Source organism: Bolinopsis microptera, chromosome 3 (genome assembly GCF_026151205.1).
Source record: "Bolinopsis microptera isolate Bmic1 chromosome 3, MBARI_Bmic_1.0, whole genome shotgun sequence".
Taxonomy (NCBI): domain Eukaryota; kingdom Metazoa; phylum Ctenophora; class Tentaculata; order Lobata; family Bolinopsidae; genus Bolinopsis; species Bolinopsis microptera.
The window spans coordinates 5,412,791-5,432,266 of record NC_087074.1 but is presented as its reverse complement, the minus strand read 5'-3'; the positions used below and the strand labels follow the sequence as shown (position 1 = coordinate 5,432,266).

The following is a 19,476-nucleotide window of genomic DNA, read 5'->3' as shown; positions in this document are numbered from 1 at the left end:
GTGACTGTGGAAATGACTTTGGAGCAATACTACGAGTTTCTACTAGAGATGGAAAAGGCTAAATTAGCGATGGATTCTCAAAGTTAAGCTATATTTACAAGTTTCATATTGTGACAGTAACCACCTCTTGACATTAAAGGTGACACCATACATTTCGGGAGTATTTGAAACCCAATTTTGAGTATTTGCACATGATAAACTCTCTGAAGTATGATATCGTAATAAGAATTAATTTCCAAAGGAGCATGAGGTGTAACATTACACCCTCCAACCATGAGATAAGACATGCACAGTATTGTACTTTATCATTTATACTACCGGGTTATATCTTCTTGACTGTATGTTATTGATCATACTTGTGCTCTTTTATCGGGAAAAGTTTGCAGTCTTGTTTTTTTAATGATGATTTTTGTGTTTTTATGATTTGTTTGTGTAATTGTAAGTCAGATTGTTTTGTGATTCATTGTCTTAAAGTTTATTCAAACTTAAGTTCGAATAATGTGAATAGTCTGTTGTCTAAGTCTTCCCTTTCCGATATTGCAACTTCAAATTGATTTTGTGGACAGTTATAACTAACTTTAACAAGGTCGCAAGAAGTAAAACATTAAAAATAACATTCCTAATATTATGCAGTTATTTTATTTTCAATTACTAGTACAAATCTGTTTTTAACCAATCATATGATCAGAACAAGGATGGCTAACTTTAGAATGTACACCACGATCCTGGTAGCAGGCATGCTAATCACCGGCTCCCTCAACACCCTCACCAAGAAAGCCCAGAACCAGTCAAGTGCACGTGGGATCTTCGGAGAGAACCACAAGTTCAACCACCCCTGGTTCCAGACCCTGTTAATGTTTTACGGGGAGGCGATATGTCTGATTGTTTACGAGTGGCAGAGGAGGAGGGCAAGGAAGGAGCTGGATAATCAGATTCAGGATAATGAGGATAACCCTACTCAATCTGAACCAGAGTTAGTTTAATCTCATTAACTTGTATTCTTAACTTGCTTTTCTTCTAGGTGTGTGCTGTTATCCGTCTTGAAATGCTTCAAAATATAATGAAGTCTAGATCCCTTAACCATAACCCTTGAACAGCAACACAGTGACCTGACCATGATAACTACATATTATGTATCATGATTATTATTTTCAGACGGGTATTAACGGGTATATTCGTAGTACCTACAATATGTGATCTGATAGGGACCACACTATCTGGTATAGGCCTCCTTTACGTCCCTGCGTCTGTGTGGCAGATGTTACGTGGGGCTATCATCATCTTCGCGGGAATCTTATCGGTGGGCATGTTGTTTTGTTTCTCTGATGTGGGCATGTTGTTTTGTTTCTCTGATTATCAAAATGAAGTTTATAATAATTTACAGTAATTATTGATTTGGTTGATAATGCTTGGACCACTGAGCAGCGACACGATTTCCTATTCGGCGACTATTTTCTTTTTGATTGTTTAAATTCACCTTTCCCTTCCTGTAAGCTACGTTTTCTCGCAGGTAATATTTCTGAAGCGTAAGATGTACGCAACTAACTGGATAGGTATGGGTGTAGTAATGGCAGGTCTAGCTACGGTGGGGCTCTCTTCTGTCCTCTCTCAAGGATCCAGCACAGATGGAGTATCTCATGGTACGTAGATGGTAGATATTTTCGTGATGTTCATTGTTTATACCCTATTTACTGACTATACATTTAACTAAAGTTGTATCTTGATATGTTTAGTACATTCCGCTTTAAGTTCCAAATGATTGACCCTCCACTGTTCTCCTCAGGGGAGATGTTATTGGGAATAGTACTGATATTATCTGCTCAGCTGGTTAGTGCATCTCAGATGATTGTGGAGGAGATATTCATTAAGAAACACAATGTTCAGCCAATACAGGTTAGTACACAGCGTAGTAATGTACCTTATTGTACATTGTACATTGTACATTATTAATCGAATGGCATGTATTCTCTACACATCTGACCATACGTTCATACTTCATATATACATTATATTGTGTTGTTGTGAATTATTGGCAGCTACAATTATACTAGCAGTTATCAACTTAATAACACCAGAATGTGTGTCTGTCTGTGTGTCTGTCTGTCTGTGTGTAATTTCCGAACGGTTATACAAAAAAAAAGGTAATAGTTACGGGACTGGTTTTTTCGGTATAGTCCCGACAAAACTCTGATGAAGCCCATAAGCAAATTTTTTTTAAATCGGCCGATGGTAAGTGGTTTAATTGATGGTTTTGTACCACAAAATATGTTACATAAAATGGCTTGAGAAGAACGGCAAGAGTTACGGGGCTAGCTCTCTCTCTCTCTCTGCATATGTAGCGTATATATACATGGCGTATATATTACATGGTCATATGATACTATAAACTTATTAGGGGAGGGAGTGCTCAAACGGTCTGTTTGGACTGTAGAGAGAGTTCATACTTTCATACGACAATGTAATGCATGTTGACAAATATGATAGGCTGGTGTGGTGCAGGGTTAATTTCTATTGATTATTGATTAAGAATTACAATTTTTTAAGCATACTATTGGATACGTGAGGGCACTCCAAATACAATTGCTCGCCTAATCCGGGTTTTGACTCAGCGGGTAATTACTCCTACCCTTTTTAACTGCGGCAGTGAAATCCCGGCCGTAGGGTTACACTAGTAGTACATAACTCCGTACGGATCATGTGGCAACATTCTCACTGTGTAGCATAATTAATGCTGATGTAACAATTAATCCTCACTACAAAGAGTAAAGTGAAGTTTTGACATTTAATTATTCGTTTTAGAGAAAGATTAGGCTTAAGGGCGTTTGCTTTTAACTATCCCTTGTTAAGAACTTGTATTTAATACAAAGAACACACAATAAAGTGCCAAGTTGTTTAACAACCTCTATAATGTGTAATTAATTGTGATGTTACAATTAACTATCACTACAAAGAAAACACAATAACGATATCATATATCCCCAATTAACAACCTCTATAATGTATAATGTATAATGTATAATGTATAATTTATAATGTATAATGTATAATGTATAATGTATAATGTATAATGTATAATGTGTCCAGGTAGTAGGAATGGAGGGATGTTTTGGTGTGTTGTTCATGACTCTGTTAGTATTACCAGTATGTTACTTCATTCCTGGTAATGGCCCTCATGGCAGCTATGAGAATTCTTTAGATGCCATCTCTCAGGTTAGATACATAACTTAGATTATTATTTTATACTAAAATGTTGAAGTGAAATTAAAGAAATTTATACAGCTAGACTTATTAGAATCAGTTAAATTCATGTTTTTCATGACTCTTTTTTTTAACAGTTGTTTATAATATATTTTATGGTATTGTTTCAGATGTGGAACAACCCGGCTATATTGGGGTTCGGATTAGCTTATTTGTTCAGCATAGCATTCTACAACTACTTTGGACTTTCAGTTACCAAGGTTGGTTTTTCTGTTCATGTTAAATTATCTTATTACTCAACTGTTTGAATTATCATTGTATTATAATGTAAAATTGGAGCGTTATGATCTCAAAATAAACTTGAAGCAAAGAGTTGAATATATTATCCTAACCCACTAGAATTCCTCTTATATCAGTATTTATCCCCTAAAACCCTCCTTTCTCAGTCACTGACAGCAGTACACAGGACTCTAATAGACGCCTGCAGGACTATGCTAGTCTGGGTTATAGACCTCATCATTCATTACTGCATTCTCAGCTCCTACGGGGAAGCTTTTGATATGACGTGAGTTTCTAATAACCGGACATTTGTCACTTGGTTTGTAAATTATTTGGACGTTTCATTTTTCATTAACCGATTAGAGTTCCTCAAATCAGTCAGCCAGAACTAAAGTTCGAAGGTTTCAAGCTTTTAGCATTTAAAATTGCGCTATTGCAATTCTCAAGAAGCAAAGACATGAAGCCAGCCATAAAAAAACAGACATTATATAAATTATTTAAGATAAAAACGCATTTTTAATTATATGTGATTACCGGGGTCAAGGCACCTGGTGAACTAGATGTTGAATCATTTGACCAGGTAGCTAGTACTATGGATATATTCCTTTTTATAATACCGCACTGCTTCTGCAGATGTGTGTCTGGACTTAAAAATAATGGGGCAATAATAATGAAATATTCAAACCATTCTTTTCAAGCCTCAATGCGACAATTTATAGAACGATTCAAGCAATATTTTGACATAAATTATGATGAAAAGTTTGCTTTGAAGCATTGCTGCATTAGCGCGTATAATTAAAATATATATAATTATAAACCCGGTTAGTCATTAGTTAATTATTCAAGCTTAAAACGTGGATTCAACATTGTTGTTATGAACAACATTACAATTAGATCGTCCTTCTAGGACATAGTTTGGACCTCTCCTCCTCTCTGTGTGCAATATCCTCCTAATATACCCCCTCAAAGGATGCATCCTCTCCTCCTCTCTCTCTGCAGTTCCAATATCCTCCTAATATACCCCCTCAAAGGAGGCATCCTCTCCTCCTCTCTCTCTCTGTGCAGTTCCAATATCCTCCTAATATACCCCCTCAAAGGAGGCATCCTCTCCTCCTCTCTCTGCAGTTCCAATATCCTCCTAATATACCTCCTCAAAGGAGGCATCCTCTGCTCCTCTCTCTCTGCAGTTCCAATATCCTCCTAATATACCCCCTCAAAGGAGGCATCCTCTCCTCCTCTCTCTCTGCAGTTCCAATATCCTCCTAATATACCCCCTCAAAGGAGGCATCCTCCACCAGTAGAGTAACGGGTTAGCAGCAGAGTTAGCAGCCAGAAGTAGAGTCCTCATAGCATTGTTGAAGTACATGTGGGTATCAAACTGGTACAACGTAAAGTACCAGTGTTTGTTGTCACTGTACACCGCGTACGTCTGCAAGATGTAGTTAACAACCAAGGGAACGTTACAGACCACGTACAGTAGAGCGAACAGTAGAATAGTCACTGTGGCTCTGTTCCTGGTCTTTTGCAGCTGTCTTTGTTGGACATGTTCACTTGTTCTGGTGAGCAACACAGCAGATATAACACAACTTATACCCACAACAAAAGCGGGAGCAGTGTAGACTAAGTTAGTGCTGACTAGCAAGCTGTGATGTATAGCTTCGTTAATTAGGGTCTCGTTAAGATAAAAGTCACAGCGTGCAAAGCGAGGGTAGAACCGGGCCTCCATACCCTGGTCTATGAAGTGTACTGCTACTATAGTAGCTAGTCTTAGCACGAGGAATATTACTGGAGCTATTATCACGTGACTCAGTTTCTGTTGTGTGAATGGTCGGAGCAGTGAAACTGTTCTTGTTATAGACAGACACGTGACCAGGAAGTTGCTCTGAGCAACTACTGTTTCCCATAGGTAAGACCAAGTTTCGCAGCCTACACTCGTACTGAATACGATACCAGCACTTCTTTCAGACAGGAACACAAACCCAACAGGAAACACGGTTAGGCTGACCAGCACATCGTTAGCTGTTATCTGCATGTAGATAACACTGGACATGTCCCTTTTCTTTGAGTTGAAGTAGAGGAAGCTCACGATGTTTCCTGTTGTTCCAATAAGGAAACACAGACAGCATATAGAGCCGTAGATAACATCTGCTGTCTGGTTAAAGTGCTCTTTCGCATCCAGTTTCAGGGAGTTTGTAACAGTAATGCGAGTTGTCATGTCCATGTTGTAATCCTGTATTTATTTAAAACGTTATGTTAAAGTTAAAAAAAGAAAAAAGTTACTTGTTAGTTATTCTCTGCCTGTAAGACACCGAACAGGGCATCAGTTCGACATAAAATAACAGTTAGAAATATATAAAACAACTTGCTAGAGTAAAACAGTTAACAGTACGAAATAATTGATTACCTTACTCGGGATTATTATAACCGGGATAAAGTGGTGGGTTTTGGAAGATTCCGCCATATTTTTCCCGGTCAACAATTTTACCAGTCATAAAAAACCCGCCGACTCAGATTATGGGGTTCCAAGGGGGTGGTGATCATCATATTTTACCTGAAGTCTCATATGTGCTAGAGAAGACTTTTGAAGCAGTGGATGGAGGGCTGTAACTTTATTGGCGGTTGCTACCATAATTTCGTTATAAAAATCACAATTTGGTTATAGAAATCAGATTTCAGGGTGGACCGTGATTCTCACTTTTCTTGCCCATGAAGTGAGTAAACTGTGCCACTATTTCATGGTCCACGGTGGATTGATTACTGGAGCAGTTGAATATGCAAAGCCAAGACTTTCCCCAATACCAAGCGGTGGGCAGGAAATTAAGCTCCGGCTGACCTTCAGAGCAGTAGCCCCATTAGCGGACAAAATGAAAGTCTTGTTAAGACAACAATACAACTTCGAATTTGACGGTCAGCAGCAGGGGGATATCAATAATGATAATGGAGGGGACATTAGCGATAATGAGAATGAGAATGAGAATACGCTTTAATGAAGATTTGACTTATTATTGCTATAGATTTATTTTCCTTTAAATACTAGACGTGTCTTTTTTTTTCTATTTATGAGTAATATCAGTAATTACTGTAAATTGAAATAACTTCTTTTATTTAACAAGTAACAAAAACAGAAATTTCGGTTGAAAATTTGTTGACCTCTGAAAAAAAAACTTGAAAGGTCGGCCACCGGTAAATACATGACCGGGATAATTTGGCGGGTTTTGGGAAAGTCCGCTATATTTTTCCCGGTTATTAATTTTCCCAGTCATAAATTAACCCGCTATAATATTCCCGAGTAAGGTAGGCTAAAAGAGGATTCAATTATCTATATCTATCTTACACAGTAAATATAAGCAGTAAATAACAAGCACAGTCGCATTATCGTAGGGTTTCACAGGTGTCCCTTCTCAGAGACTCTGTGAAAGGTGAGATTCCCTGTTTCCTTGCCAGACAGGTCTGTCTCTTGAAGACAGCCATAGTGTTTGTACTACAAAACATACACAGGGTAAGAAGAACTTATCAGCCCAAGTTACAGGAGAAGTTTGAGGGGGGAACCTGAACATCTGCCGTGAGGAGGGCAGGTGTTCCCTAACCCCCACACAAAGTCATCCACACGTTCATTATGTCAATACCTGTACAAGACATAATAAACAGCCTGACAAACGAACCATGACCTCCGAAATACCAAAGGTCAGTCAGTGCTCACAAACAAAACTACTACACTATGCCATGTAGTATACAACCTGGTATTTACAAAATTTCAAGCGGCCAAGCACCAAGACTGAAAAATAAATACAGTAAAAACAATTAAGGATCAGAACAAAGTATTCAAGAGTACCAAATACAAGTCCGGTGCACACCAATTACTAGTACCATATTATTGGGCACACCAGGACCCATCTATCATTATCAACAGATCCCTTGGATCTGGATAACATGACCTGATGTGTAACGGCCTACAACTATAGTAGGTCTCTCCGGGCAGTAAAGCTTTAGTTAGGTTATCGCGTTGATTGTGGTAAGTACCCTCCTGGCTTGACAGAAGGAATTTTACCATTAAATTCAATTCACGGTAAATTGTACATTATATATTATAAACTCCTGAACGGATAAATATGGAAATTTCAAACTGTTTTGAAACTAGAATCGCGCAATGAGGTACAATCAAATACATGACGGCAGCCATAAGAACTTACATAAATTAATTATAAAATCAGATCAGCGCGTTCGAAGGATTCGCTAAAACACCTGGTGAAATAATTGTTTTATGGCGAAGTAAAGAGAGTGGTTAACCAGGCTTTTATGAACGACATAATATATATATATAACAAGGTTCTCAACTTTTCTGGGACCGGATTGTGCTGACGACTAGATTACTTGTACAATCGCACATGTATAATTTAGTATAAACCAGTGCAACATGTACTGTGTTCCAACATACAGCACCTCAAACAGTCGTATATAGTTAATAGTGTCACGTGTTGTATGGAACTGTGCTGTGATAACCGAATTCTGTATTAGGTAAAGGGAATATAAAATTATTTACAACTATTGTTATAGCTATAATGTAATATATTTGTAACAAATAATTTGAGTATTATGTAATATAATAGGATGCCCCCTATGATTTTTTCACAATTCATTAATTTGCAAACCCTTAGTTTATACTACTCCAAGGTTCCTATCCATAAAATTTAGAGTAGGCCTCAGATCGAAAGCGTACTCAAACAATTGTTTTGTTCATTCCTCGGAAAGTATTTAGCAAAAATATAACGTTACATTCTAAAATTGCATGCATTGTAAAATACATATGGTATTCTGTTGTAAAAATAGTCACAATTGACTGACACAATTCCCAAGAGAATGGTAGTTTTATGATAAAATCTAAAGAAATGTTGAGGGGAAAGTAAAAATATGAACATGCACGATTTAATTTTAAACCTCATTTTTAGAGACCTCTGTAAGTTTACTTTGTCTCGTTTAATCGGCACTACGTTTCTCTAACCTAAGATTTTTAGTTTTGTCTTGAGAGTTGAGATGAAACACAATATTATTTTAATTGTTATTTTTCTGACGTATTATTTCAAGAAATGAAATCGGTTTATAAATACAACAACAAAATGCCACCAGCCAAGTTAAGTGCGGGAGATATACGGCAAACGTTTCGATTCCTTGATCACCGTCACCAAATTATGCCTCCTCTCACGTTAACATGTGAACCCCACTGCTATCCAGTTGATGTTCCAATTCCGGTAGTTTGCATCACTCGTTGTTGGTTTATATCCAATCTCTGGATTATAAGCAGTCTTAACATATCCCATCACTACAATATCAAACTTGTCCTTTGTCATACCCTGAGGCGAGGTCATCCCAACCATGTAGTAGTGCGATGAATCAATATCACCATTCATAGAGGTGGTAACGATAGGTGTACTGACGAACTGGCATTCCGAGATATCAACCGTTGTAGATAGTCGTCCTGGAATTCCAGTCCACGTTGTTGCACCATGTCCCGTGGATCCTACACAGGTGAGAAGACATGGTGGAGGGTTGGTAGGGGTGTTCCCGTAGTGATCTTTTATCATCTTCGTCTCATTCCCCGTGGAGGGTGTCAGGAGGAGCAAGCTCAGACCAACAATCTGCAACACTCTTGTATTCATTGTCATCGCCTTATTCCTTCCGCCTTATTATTCCTTAAATATTTTGACAAAGTATTAAAATAGTTAATTATTGAGGAGGAGAGATACTATCTATACCTGCCAAGATAGATAAAAGATCAAACAATTGGTGTAAAATAGAGAGGCTCAACTAGACTAGTCTTACGGGGCTGTGGTAAACTGTGCCTACTCACAAGTACTCGCACGTTCTCACTCTACACTCACCCAGCCGTATAGCGACCGATCAAATACTATGTATTAAATTGACTCTCGACAAAAAGTGTCGCCAGCCAAGAGTCGTTGTGGAGCAAAGACGAATAACGCATGATGAGCAGTATCGTAAAATATATCAATATGATGGATTACGATAGTGAGTATCGTAAACTAATTTAAATCAATTACCTTCACGAGCAAGTAGTGGTGTAAGTGTAACTAGGTGAAATAATTGCCGATACTGGATAGTAGCAGGGGTGTATGAATATTAGGACTTGCCAGCAGTTCTTGCGAAATAAGTGGATAGTAGCAGGGGTGTATGAATATCAGGACTTGCCAACAGTTCTTGCGAAATAAGTGGATAGTAGCAGGGGTGTATGAATATCAGGACTTGCCAGCAGTTCTTGCGAAATAAGTGGATAGTAGCAGGGGTGTATGAATATCAGGACTTGCCAGCAGTTCTTGCGAAATAAGTGGATAGTAGCAGGGGTGTATGAATATCAGGACTTGCCAGCAGTTCTTGCGAAATAAGTGGATAGTGGCAGGGGTGTATGAATATCAGGACTTGCCAGAAGTTCTTGCGAAATAAGTGGATAGTAGCAGGGGTGTATGAATATCAGGACTTGCCAGAAGTTCTTGCGAAATAAGTGGATAGTAGCAGGGGTGTATGAATATAAGGACTTGCCAGAAGTTCTTGCGAAATAAGTGGATAGTAGCAGGGGTGTATGAATATCAGGACTTGCCAGCAGTTCTTGCGAAATAAGTGGATAGTGGCAGGGGTGTATGAATATCAGGACTTGCCAGAAGTTCTTGCGAAATAAGTGGATAGTGGCAAGGGTGTATGAATATCAGGACTTGCCAGAAGTTCTTGCGAAATAAGTGGATAGTAGCAGGGGTGTATGAATATCAGGACTTGCCAGCAGTTCTTGCGAAATAAGTGGATAGTAGCAGGGGTGTATGAATATCAGGACTTGCCAGCAGTTCTTGCGAAATAAGTGGATAGTAGCAGGGGTGTATGAATATCAGGACTTGCCAGCAGTTCTTGCGAAATAAGTGGATAGTAGCAGGGGTGTATGAATATCAGGACTTGCCAGCAGTTCTTGCGAAATAAGTGGTGTTCGTAAAAAGGAACGGGAGAAGGAATGCACGTTGTATTTGTAGTAAATGATAAATCCAGATTTTGTTGTGCCAACTTAGGGGTTTTGGAGAGAGAATTAGAACCTGGAAAATTTGTTTGGAAAACATGTTTTAGGGCCCGACCATACTATGACTGTTGTCGCGAGTACAGGCACGACCTCTAAACACACTGTGCCATTTGTCATGACTTTAGGCTCGACCTCTAAACAAACTATGACAGTTGGTATCAAAATAGTGAAAATTGCAAGTGCTGTCACGTCGGCCGGGTGGTGTAGTACTAGCGGTTAATACATTTGCTTCCCACGCAGACGACCGGGGTTCGATTACCAATTTACCAGTGGGGACCGATTTGGTCGGATGCAGGTCGTCCACCAAACCACGGTGTGAATCAGGGGTGTAGGAATGATTTTCTTCATGAGGGTGCCAAAATCTTAGAGTTTTTCAAATTTAGCACGCGCTATGGCCACAGCCTGAATTTCAAAAACAGCAAAACGTGTAATAGGCCTAGCTGAACAATTTGGCAATAGAGATCATTTTCAATCACAGTTTCAAGAACGATTAAAATAATACGATCTTAAATGCATATTAGGGCCTGCAAGCAGCTCTTGCGAAATAAGTGTAGTTCGAAAAAGGGATGCATATTGCATTCTCTCGAAACAAATTACAGGAAATTTGCTTCCAGAATTGAAATCTAACAATGTGAAATGATAAATCCAGAAAGATTTTGTTGTGCCAATTTAATTAAGGGTCAAAGGAAAAGTCCTGCAAATTTTGAAAAATATGCTAACAGTAATAGGTCTCACTCTCAAAGAGGGTACAACATGCAAGGAGGGAGAAACTGGAAGAATTCTTGGAAAATTTGTTAAATTAAGGAATGGATTCTAGGAATGAATTCTAGCAATGAGGTAATGTAAATTTGGACTACAAGGGGCAAACTTTGTCCTGCTAATTTACTTCCAGGGCATAAACTTGAGTAATCAGTAATGTTATCTGAATTTTATAATCGCTAGGCTTCTGAACTTCTGATGAATCCTGACATGTAATATGTTTTGTTTTAAAGACCCGAGGGCCACTGTGTCCTGCTAATTTACTTCCAGGGCATAAAAGATTAATCAGTAATTGTTATCTGAATTTTATAATCGCTAGGCTTCTGAACTTCTGATGAATCCTGACATGTAATATGTTTTGTTTTAAAGACCTTTAATTCACACACCAAAACTTTAAATTTTATCAAATTACAAATGTCCTAAGATATACGTCTCTTATTAAGTTAAAAAGTCAGGGGTGCATCCGTTGTACTTTAATTAAAATAATTGATCATGCCGGATCACGATGTTGTTTTATCAAAATCAGCTACCCGTTTAATATCAGAATATGCAATATAAATTAACAGATTTCTGGTTCATTGAAAAATTCTGGTATTGAAAAGTTGAAAATACTGAACACGGCATAGAAGAGTAACCAGCAATGTTATCTGAATTTTATAATCGCTAGGTTCCTGAATTTCTGATGAATCCTGACATGTAATATCGGAATATGTAATATAAATTATCAGATTTCTGGCTCCACAATACGAAGGACTTGTTTTAATTCTAAATGGAAATCTCGAATACGACAGATTAACCCATTAGGGACGACGAGTTTTAAAGTTTGCCGATTTTGATGCCGTTTAACACACTAGGTCACTTTACAGCAAAAATGAGATATCCAAAAAAGCTAATCTGTATCTCGTTTACTTTAAAAGATACAGCTATGGTCGCATACGACCCACTCGTCCGGGTCGCAAACGACCCATCACGGTTTTTCGGTTATTACTTCAGAAACAAAGACGTTAGAATAAAATAAAAACTGTAGCATAAGTTAAAAACATATGGTCGATACTGTGTGACTCTAACTTTTTAAAAATAGAGAATTTGGGTCATTAACGACCCACTCGGCTCACTTTCTTATTACTACATTTGTCCATGTAACTTCTTGAATTCAGCTTAAAACATGACATCATAAGTGCAAACTCGTCTCTTAGCAAGTGATTATCATCATAAACTGCGAAAAATCGGTTAAATGGGTCATAAGCGACCCACTAGGACCACAAAATTGATTAATTAAATAGAATGTTGTCAAACTTTTGCAAATATTAGTATAAAAACATATTATATCTTGGTCATTACTCCTGCATGTTGATTTAGCTTTTAAAATCGATCAACTGGGTCAATAACGACCCACTCGGAAGTTGAACCACGTCATTAATTATCAGTATCATGCTGTTCCAACATCAAGAAAGACACTCATAGGTCTTAATTCCACACAAACCACGGGTGGATGACCACTAGCCCTCCTGAGATCTGGAGTCTCAAGGTGATCTGCACTCTGCAGATCACGTCACCCAATCACTGACGAATAATGGGCAGAATTGGATTGATAAGTAGGTAAGTTTATCAGCTGTTAGTACACAACCGTAATGTCGTGAGACAACAAACAACGTGCCTATCTTTTCCCGATTCATAGAAAGTCTAAGAAGAATTATACAACTGCTGGATTCAGATTTCAGATGGCTGCATCTACTCATTTCGCAGCTTCCTTTCTTTGCTTCTTAGGGGCCGTTCACATATTACGTAATCACTTATTGGACAATTTTTACCCCGCCCCCCCCCCCCTCACCCCACCACATAGCTATTATGTCAAAATTACACTAGCGTAATCAAAATCATTTGGAAACCCCCATCCCTCTCGGCCGATTACGTAATACTTGGTTTCGTTTTGAATGCTGCCTCGTTGTTACGGGGTTGTTACCCACAACGAAGTAGTTGTCTGAGAGATTACAGGTTGCAGCACCGCCAGGGGGGCCGGGGGGGCTTTTTCCTTGTCTTTCCTCACAGAGCTGTAGATGTAGCCATCTAAATGCAGCAGTTGTTTAGTTATTCTCGTACTTTCTAGGAATGTCAAACAGATTAGATTGGCATGTTGGATTAGAATATGCAATTTGACCGCTCTTCTTTCAGTATTTACCCGAGGTTACAGCATATCTCGTATACTTCGTTCAGGGGATTTTTCTTGAGTGAAATGATCTGATCACCTTGGGACCCTAGGTCTCAAGCGGTGGGTTGTAGCAGGTCGTTTACCAAGATTCGAAATTGACGAAAAAGGTAACGGAATCTAATAAGCAACAACAACAGTATGGCTATTACCTAGCAAGTTAGGAACGAGGGCCGATCTTCTTTTCTTTTGCGACACGGCCACGGTCCTTTCGGTACAGATTTCAACGCACCATAGTCAGGACGCAACTCCAGGTATATGCAGTCGTATTATTCTCGCAGTTCTTTGATGAGTGATGACTGCCCTTCAGTTGGCCCTGGATCTCAGAAGGGCTAGTTGTCAGCCAATGTGGTTTGTGTGGAATTAAGACCTACGAGTGTATCCTAGTATTCTGTACAAATACAGTATACTTGATGTCAGCGACATCCTTGACATCACATTTAACGTGGACAGGTGATCACTGACGAGTGATTGCTAGGGGGTCTTGGCACATTAAACAGGTGTTAAACCCCCGAAACCGGTGTGCCAAGTCATCTGCTGATGATGTTCACATAATATTATTTCCTCTCTCCTTTATTCCTCCGTCTTTTCTTATACTTACAGTTCAGTTACTTTATTTCACCAGGTCTACCTAAGGATCAATTATTCTTTGGTGGGGTTTCACTTCTGGTATTGGCTTCATTCCCGTTCCTTTTCCTTATTCTTTATACTTATTTTTTATATATATATAATAGTTTAATGAGATTTCTTGATGGTGGAACAGCATGATAATTAATGACGTGGTTCAACTCCCGAGTGTGTCGTTATTGACCCAGTTGATCGATTTTAAAAGTTAAATCAACGTACAGGAGTAATGACCAAGAGATAATATGTTTTTATATTAATATTTGTAAAAGTTTGACAACATTGTATTTAATTAATCAATTTTGTGGTCCTAGTGGGTCGCTAATGACCCATTTAACCGATTTTTCGCAGTTTATGATGAAAATAACTTGCTGAGAGGCGAGTTTGCACTTATGATGTCATGTTTTAGGCTGAATTCAAGAAGTTACATGGACATATGTAGTAATAAGCAAGTGAGCCGAGTGGGTCGTTAATGACCCAAATTCTTTATTTCTAAAAAATTAGAGTCACACAGTATTGATCATATGTTTTTAACTTATGCTACAGTTTTTATTTTATCCTAACGTCTTTGTTTCAGAAGTTAAAGCCGAAAAACTGTGATGGGTCGTTTGCGACCCGGACGAGAGGGTCGTATGCGACCGCAGTCAGTAAACAGTGTCTAGCTCTGTTTGTGAACATTTGATTATCACGAGCTTTTCATTTGTCTAAAGAAAATCGTTGCCCGCAACTATTTTGTTCTCAAAAAAATAAGCCTACATAAAGTTTTTATGTCCCAATCAAGGCAAGAAGTAAAGTGAAATATTTTCCAATTATGACGACTAATTAGTCTAATTATTTAATTGTTTGTGATTAATTGGGTCTCGACTGGAAAGTCAATAATGTAGCCCAATAAATTTTGAGCATATGTGCGAAAGATTCGTGGCGTTTGGTATTTTGGTTTGTCCTCTATAGCCTCTAGAAAAGGTGGGTCGTAAACGACCCTATCGTCCCTAATGGGTTAAGTCTTAGGACTTTATCAGTTGGTAGAAAGAACGTACATAGCAATTGTATTGAGATAAGTATTGCGTCTAATCTCTATTATTTCAGGTACGGGTTTGTACAGATCGGCAGGTTTGCTCTAATCTCTATTATTTCAGGTACGGGTTTGTACAGATCGGCAGGTTTGCTCTAATCTCTATTATTTCAGGTACGGGTTTGTACAGATCGGCAGGTTTGCTCTAATCTCTATTATTTCAGGTACGGGTTTGTACAGATCGGTAGGTTTGCTCTAATCTCTATTATTTCAGGTACGGGTTTGTACAGATTGGCGGGTTTGCTCTGCTCATGTTAGGAACCCTGCTCTACAACGAGATTATCTACATCAAGTGCATCGCCTCCCCTCGCACAACTGGGTTTGCTGAGATATCAGCTGATTTCGAGGGATCACAACCTCTACTTGATGGCAGTCTCAGAGCTAATTAGAGGGATTTAGAGTTCTTGCAGATAATGTGCTGCTAATTAGATAATTGGTGCTGATTCCACGAGTAAAACCACGTAGACGTGGATTATGAGCTGAGATTTGTTGAAATCAGAAAATATATATGAAAGTTTCTTGACTTTTTGGTTGGAAACATGTTGCTTGTAATTTGAAGACTGAAAGTTAGGAAATTCGACCCTAGAATGTAAGGAACATTCAAACCAGCGATTCAAACCAGCATTTTATATATCTTAAAAACTCCCATAATTCTCTTATCTGCCGAGTAAAATGGATGTTGCGTATTGTCTGTACCTACAAACACTCTTTATCAGTGATACAATAATTAAAAAGATTAACTTAAAAAAGAAATGTCGTCCTGGACTGAGAACATGAATAAGTACACTTTTCAGATAAGCCGTGGAATGTGAACTAAAACTAAAACTAAACACTAAACATTTCAAATTAAGGTATGTATTAAGAAATTAGGCTATTGACTTGTTGACTTGTGGTTGCGAGGTGAACTATATTTTTAAATTCTTGCATCAATTCATGGATTTGTTCATCACTGTTGAATATGTTATATTGTATGATATTTGTGCGATTTTTATGATAAAAAACCAGATGTAGTGTTATGAAATGTGTTATTTTTGATTTTTTGTCATCTTTTTTTGTATATTTCGAATTTGGTAAACTTCATCAATTTGTTTGAATGTCTTCAATCATGTAAATGTTAATTTTGAAAGAAAACGGACGAACCTTTCACATAATAAACTTTTTGATATTATTTTCATCCACAATCTAACTTTACGAACTCTCAACAAGAACGCTCACCTACAATCAAGTAATTTGTGGCAATCAAATAAATACTAAATATTTCAAAAGAAATATCGTGATATTCAAAAGTCGAGACATTGAACACAACGAGTGACTACTTAAAAATGACCAGACTAACTTACCACTTACAATAGGTTTTAAACCACCAATGTACTCAGGTCATGTTACTAAGTGGTCACTATAAAAGAATCCTGACATCCTCACCTTAGATAACACTAATCAGATCTCATCATCCAAGAGCCTGTATCTGCAACAGAAAGTTAGCATGCCATCATATTATATCCTTCAATCCTGCAGCAGTAACCTCAATTCGAACTAAAACTTCAACTTTCAACCACAGAGAAGAAAAAAGAGGAAACTATTTCTACAGAGCTACGTTTACAGTTTGTAGCACTGTTCTCCTTATCTCGTTATTAGACTACATATTTGAGGTCAGATCAATCTTCAAAAGAAATTTTGTAAACTCTGATCTTCATCCATTGGAGGGTTTCATGTTGGTTGGAGATGATGGACAGACAGACCAGGTTGGCGGAGATTTCCTTGAAAAGTGGTTTTTAGTTTGTTTCGATCATCAATCTATTACTCGAGTTACTAAAATTGATCTCGAGTTATTGACAGAAATTGCCGCTATATTGTCCTTAGAATCATGTTCAGATACAGAATTAATTGAGTGTGACGGGAGGATGATGGTCGTACCCAAAGTGGATTCTCTGGAGAAATTTCAGTTTCAGTCAGCAGTTTTAACAGACACTCAAGACATGGCTCTGGATAACACTGCGAATAGACAATTATCAAATGTAGTTGTGCTGCAAGGCAGTGGTGACCGGTTACAGAGTTTATTCATTCGTTGTTGTGAATTGCATGCGGAGCAGCCCAGTGAAATGCATGCGGAGCAGCCCAGTGAATTGCATGCGGAGCAGCCCAGTGAATTGCATGCGGATCAGCACTCAGATACCTGTTATTACTTGTTAGATCCCTCCGGAAAACCAGTGACTCACTTTACGAGGGTTTCCTCCGCTGAACTTGTTTCCAGACAGATTTCCCAGCTTATTATGACTTGAGGCTGTTTGACGGGGTACAATCAATATATCAACAATATACTAAGGGAGGGGCGGCAGCGGGAGGGTTGGGGAGGGCGGGGGAGGGCGGGGGAGGCAGATGTCCAGTTGGTACTTCCCGTACACTGTTCCTGTTATTTATCTGCGTGCCTTGGATGTAGATTTTCATACCTTCGGTTGCTCTCTTAGAGGCGGAGGAGAAAAAGAATTTCATTGCACTTAAGGGGGCCAGGGGGGGGGGTCTTCATCAAAATTCTCTCGAAATTGACTTTATAGTTGTTTCTGGTAGAAGGGAATGATATACATATATTCAATTTTGAAAATCTTGGACCTGAAAAAATCGTAAAAAAACGAGGTCCAAGATTTTCAAAATTGAACAAAAAATTTTTAAAGGCCTATCTCAAAATTTTGGCTCGATCAAATCTTCTAAATGGTCCCTAGAACATATCCTGAAAGTTTCAGGGTGATTGCTCAAAAAATGTAGGAGGAGATAGATTTTTAATACAATTTACACATAAGCGCTGACCTTAGACCGGCGATAATTTCGGCTAGGAACAATATTTTTCGATGGGACCAAAAGCAGCTGGTAGATATCACTCCCCTCTACCAGAAACAACTATAAAGTCAATTTCGAGAGAATTTTGATGAAGACCCCCCCCCCCCCCCCCCCCCCCCCCCGGCCCCCTTAAAAGAAACGTTATGTGTATGACTGGAAGAATTAACCATTGATTTATATAGCATCGTTAGTGACATAACACTAGGATGGTCATTGGTCTTTAGATAATTGAATTATTGAATTTGTTTATTTGGTCAGTGATTAAGAGACTATTTCCAATCAAAAGAGATGATCAATACGTTGTTTTGTCATTTGTTTTATTCGACTGAGCGTTTTTCCGCTCCGTATGGGCATTTTATTAATTTGATATCTGAGTTAATGGTTGATGAAGTTTGTGAATTTTGTTCGCTGCATCATAATCAGTCGCGTAGTAGAGGATTACATGGAAAATAACCAAGTCGCCTGTCACCCATGCTCTGTGACGTGTTAGTATGTCTTAAAAAAGACATCAACATCCAAACAAAATTTACTTGAAGAGAACATCGCTCACTATTTTATAAAATTTAGCCACGCTAGCTTGCTCAAATGCGCGATCCACGAAAGAGACCAATTACCTGTGAACACTGCAATTTCATTGACAAGTATGTTTCCAGTACTCTTACTGAGTTTTACAGTATCTCCTTCAGTGTTACAGATCAGTGTGTAGATCTGGTCTGCCTGCTCTAGTCCGTATGATAGTTGGAGTGTTCCACAAGACCCCTGTTTTACGTCTCCCTGATACACTGACACATATACGTTGTTACTATTATCCACACAGTTCCTAAAGTTAGCTTCACTTTGTACACACCAATTATCAGGGTCGTACCAGTTGGTGTAGAACCGGTAGTAGATAAGGACCTTGTGGATAAAATGGGTTCTATCAAACTCTAGTTTTAACCAGCCTGCTCCGTTATCAGTTTCAGTGGCTGCCGACGTTGAGAGGTCTTTATCAACTGCATGTGCTACTGCAAAAAGATCCTCGTTGTTTTGGAGCGTTTTTCCTTGTGTAACTCCTGTTGGAGTTATCTCGAATATTTCTCGTCTCCGAACTGAAATACGAAGTACTATTTACTAAATGCTAGCTTGATTGCTTCTTTATACTTGAATGTTACTGTAAATTTATTAATTTTACGTACGTGTCAGAATGATTGCAAAATTTGTTCAATGATTTAAGTAGAGTTCCTAGAATTAAGTTACAAACTATTTTCAAAGTATTTATTGAAGTACCTGTTCCGGTCACAACAACTTCGGATACCAGCATGAAAAGTTCTGTTGTCTTACTGAGTTTTACAGAATCTCCTTCAGTGTTACATATCAGTGTGTAGATCTGGTCTGCCTGCTCTAGTCCGTATGTTAGTTGGAGTGTTCCACAAGACCCCTGTTTTACCTCTCCCTGGT

The 19,476-nt window shown here is 38.4% G+C and overlaps 1 protein-coding gene across 1 annotated transcript; it reads left to right on the top strand.

The window, feature by feature from the left end:
* Positions 1 to 654: 654 nt before the first annotated feature.
* LOC134812226 (solute carrier family 35 member F6-like) lies at positions 655 to 16,287 on the top strand. The gene is made up of 8 exons (XM_063819492.1): positions 655 to 973; positions 1,156 to 1,300; positions 1,511 to 1,640; positions 1,784 to 1,893; positions 3,085 to 3,210; positions 3,369 to 3,458; positions 3,645 to 3,763; positions 15,422 to 16,287. The coding sequence occupies exons 1-8, from the start codon at positions 681 to 683 to the stop codon at positions 15,594 to 15,596; spliced, it is 1,188 nt and encodes a 395-aa protein (XP_063675562.1). The 5' UTR covers positions 655 to 680; the 3' UTR covers positions 15,597 to 16,287.
* The last annotated feature ends 3,189 nt before the right edge of the window (positions 16,288 to 19,476 follow it).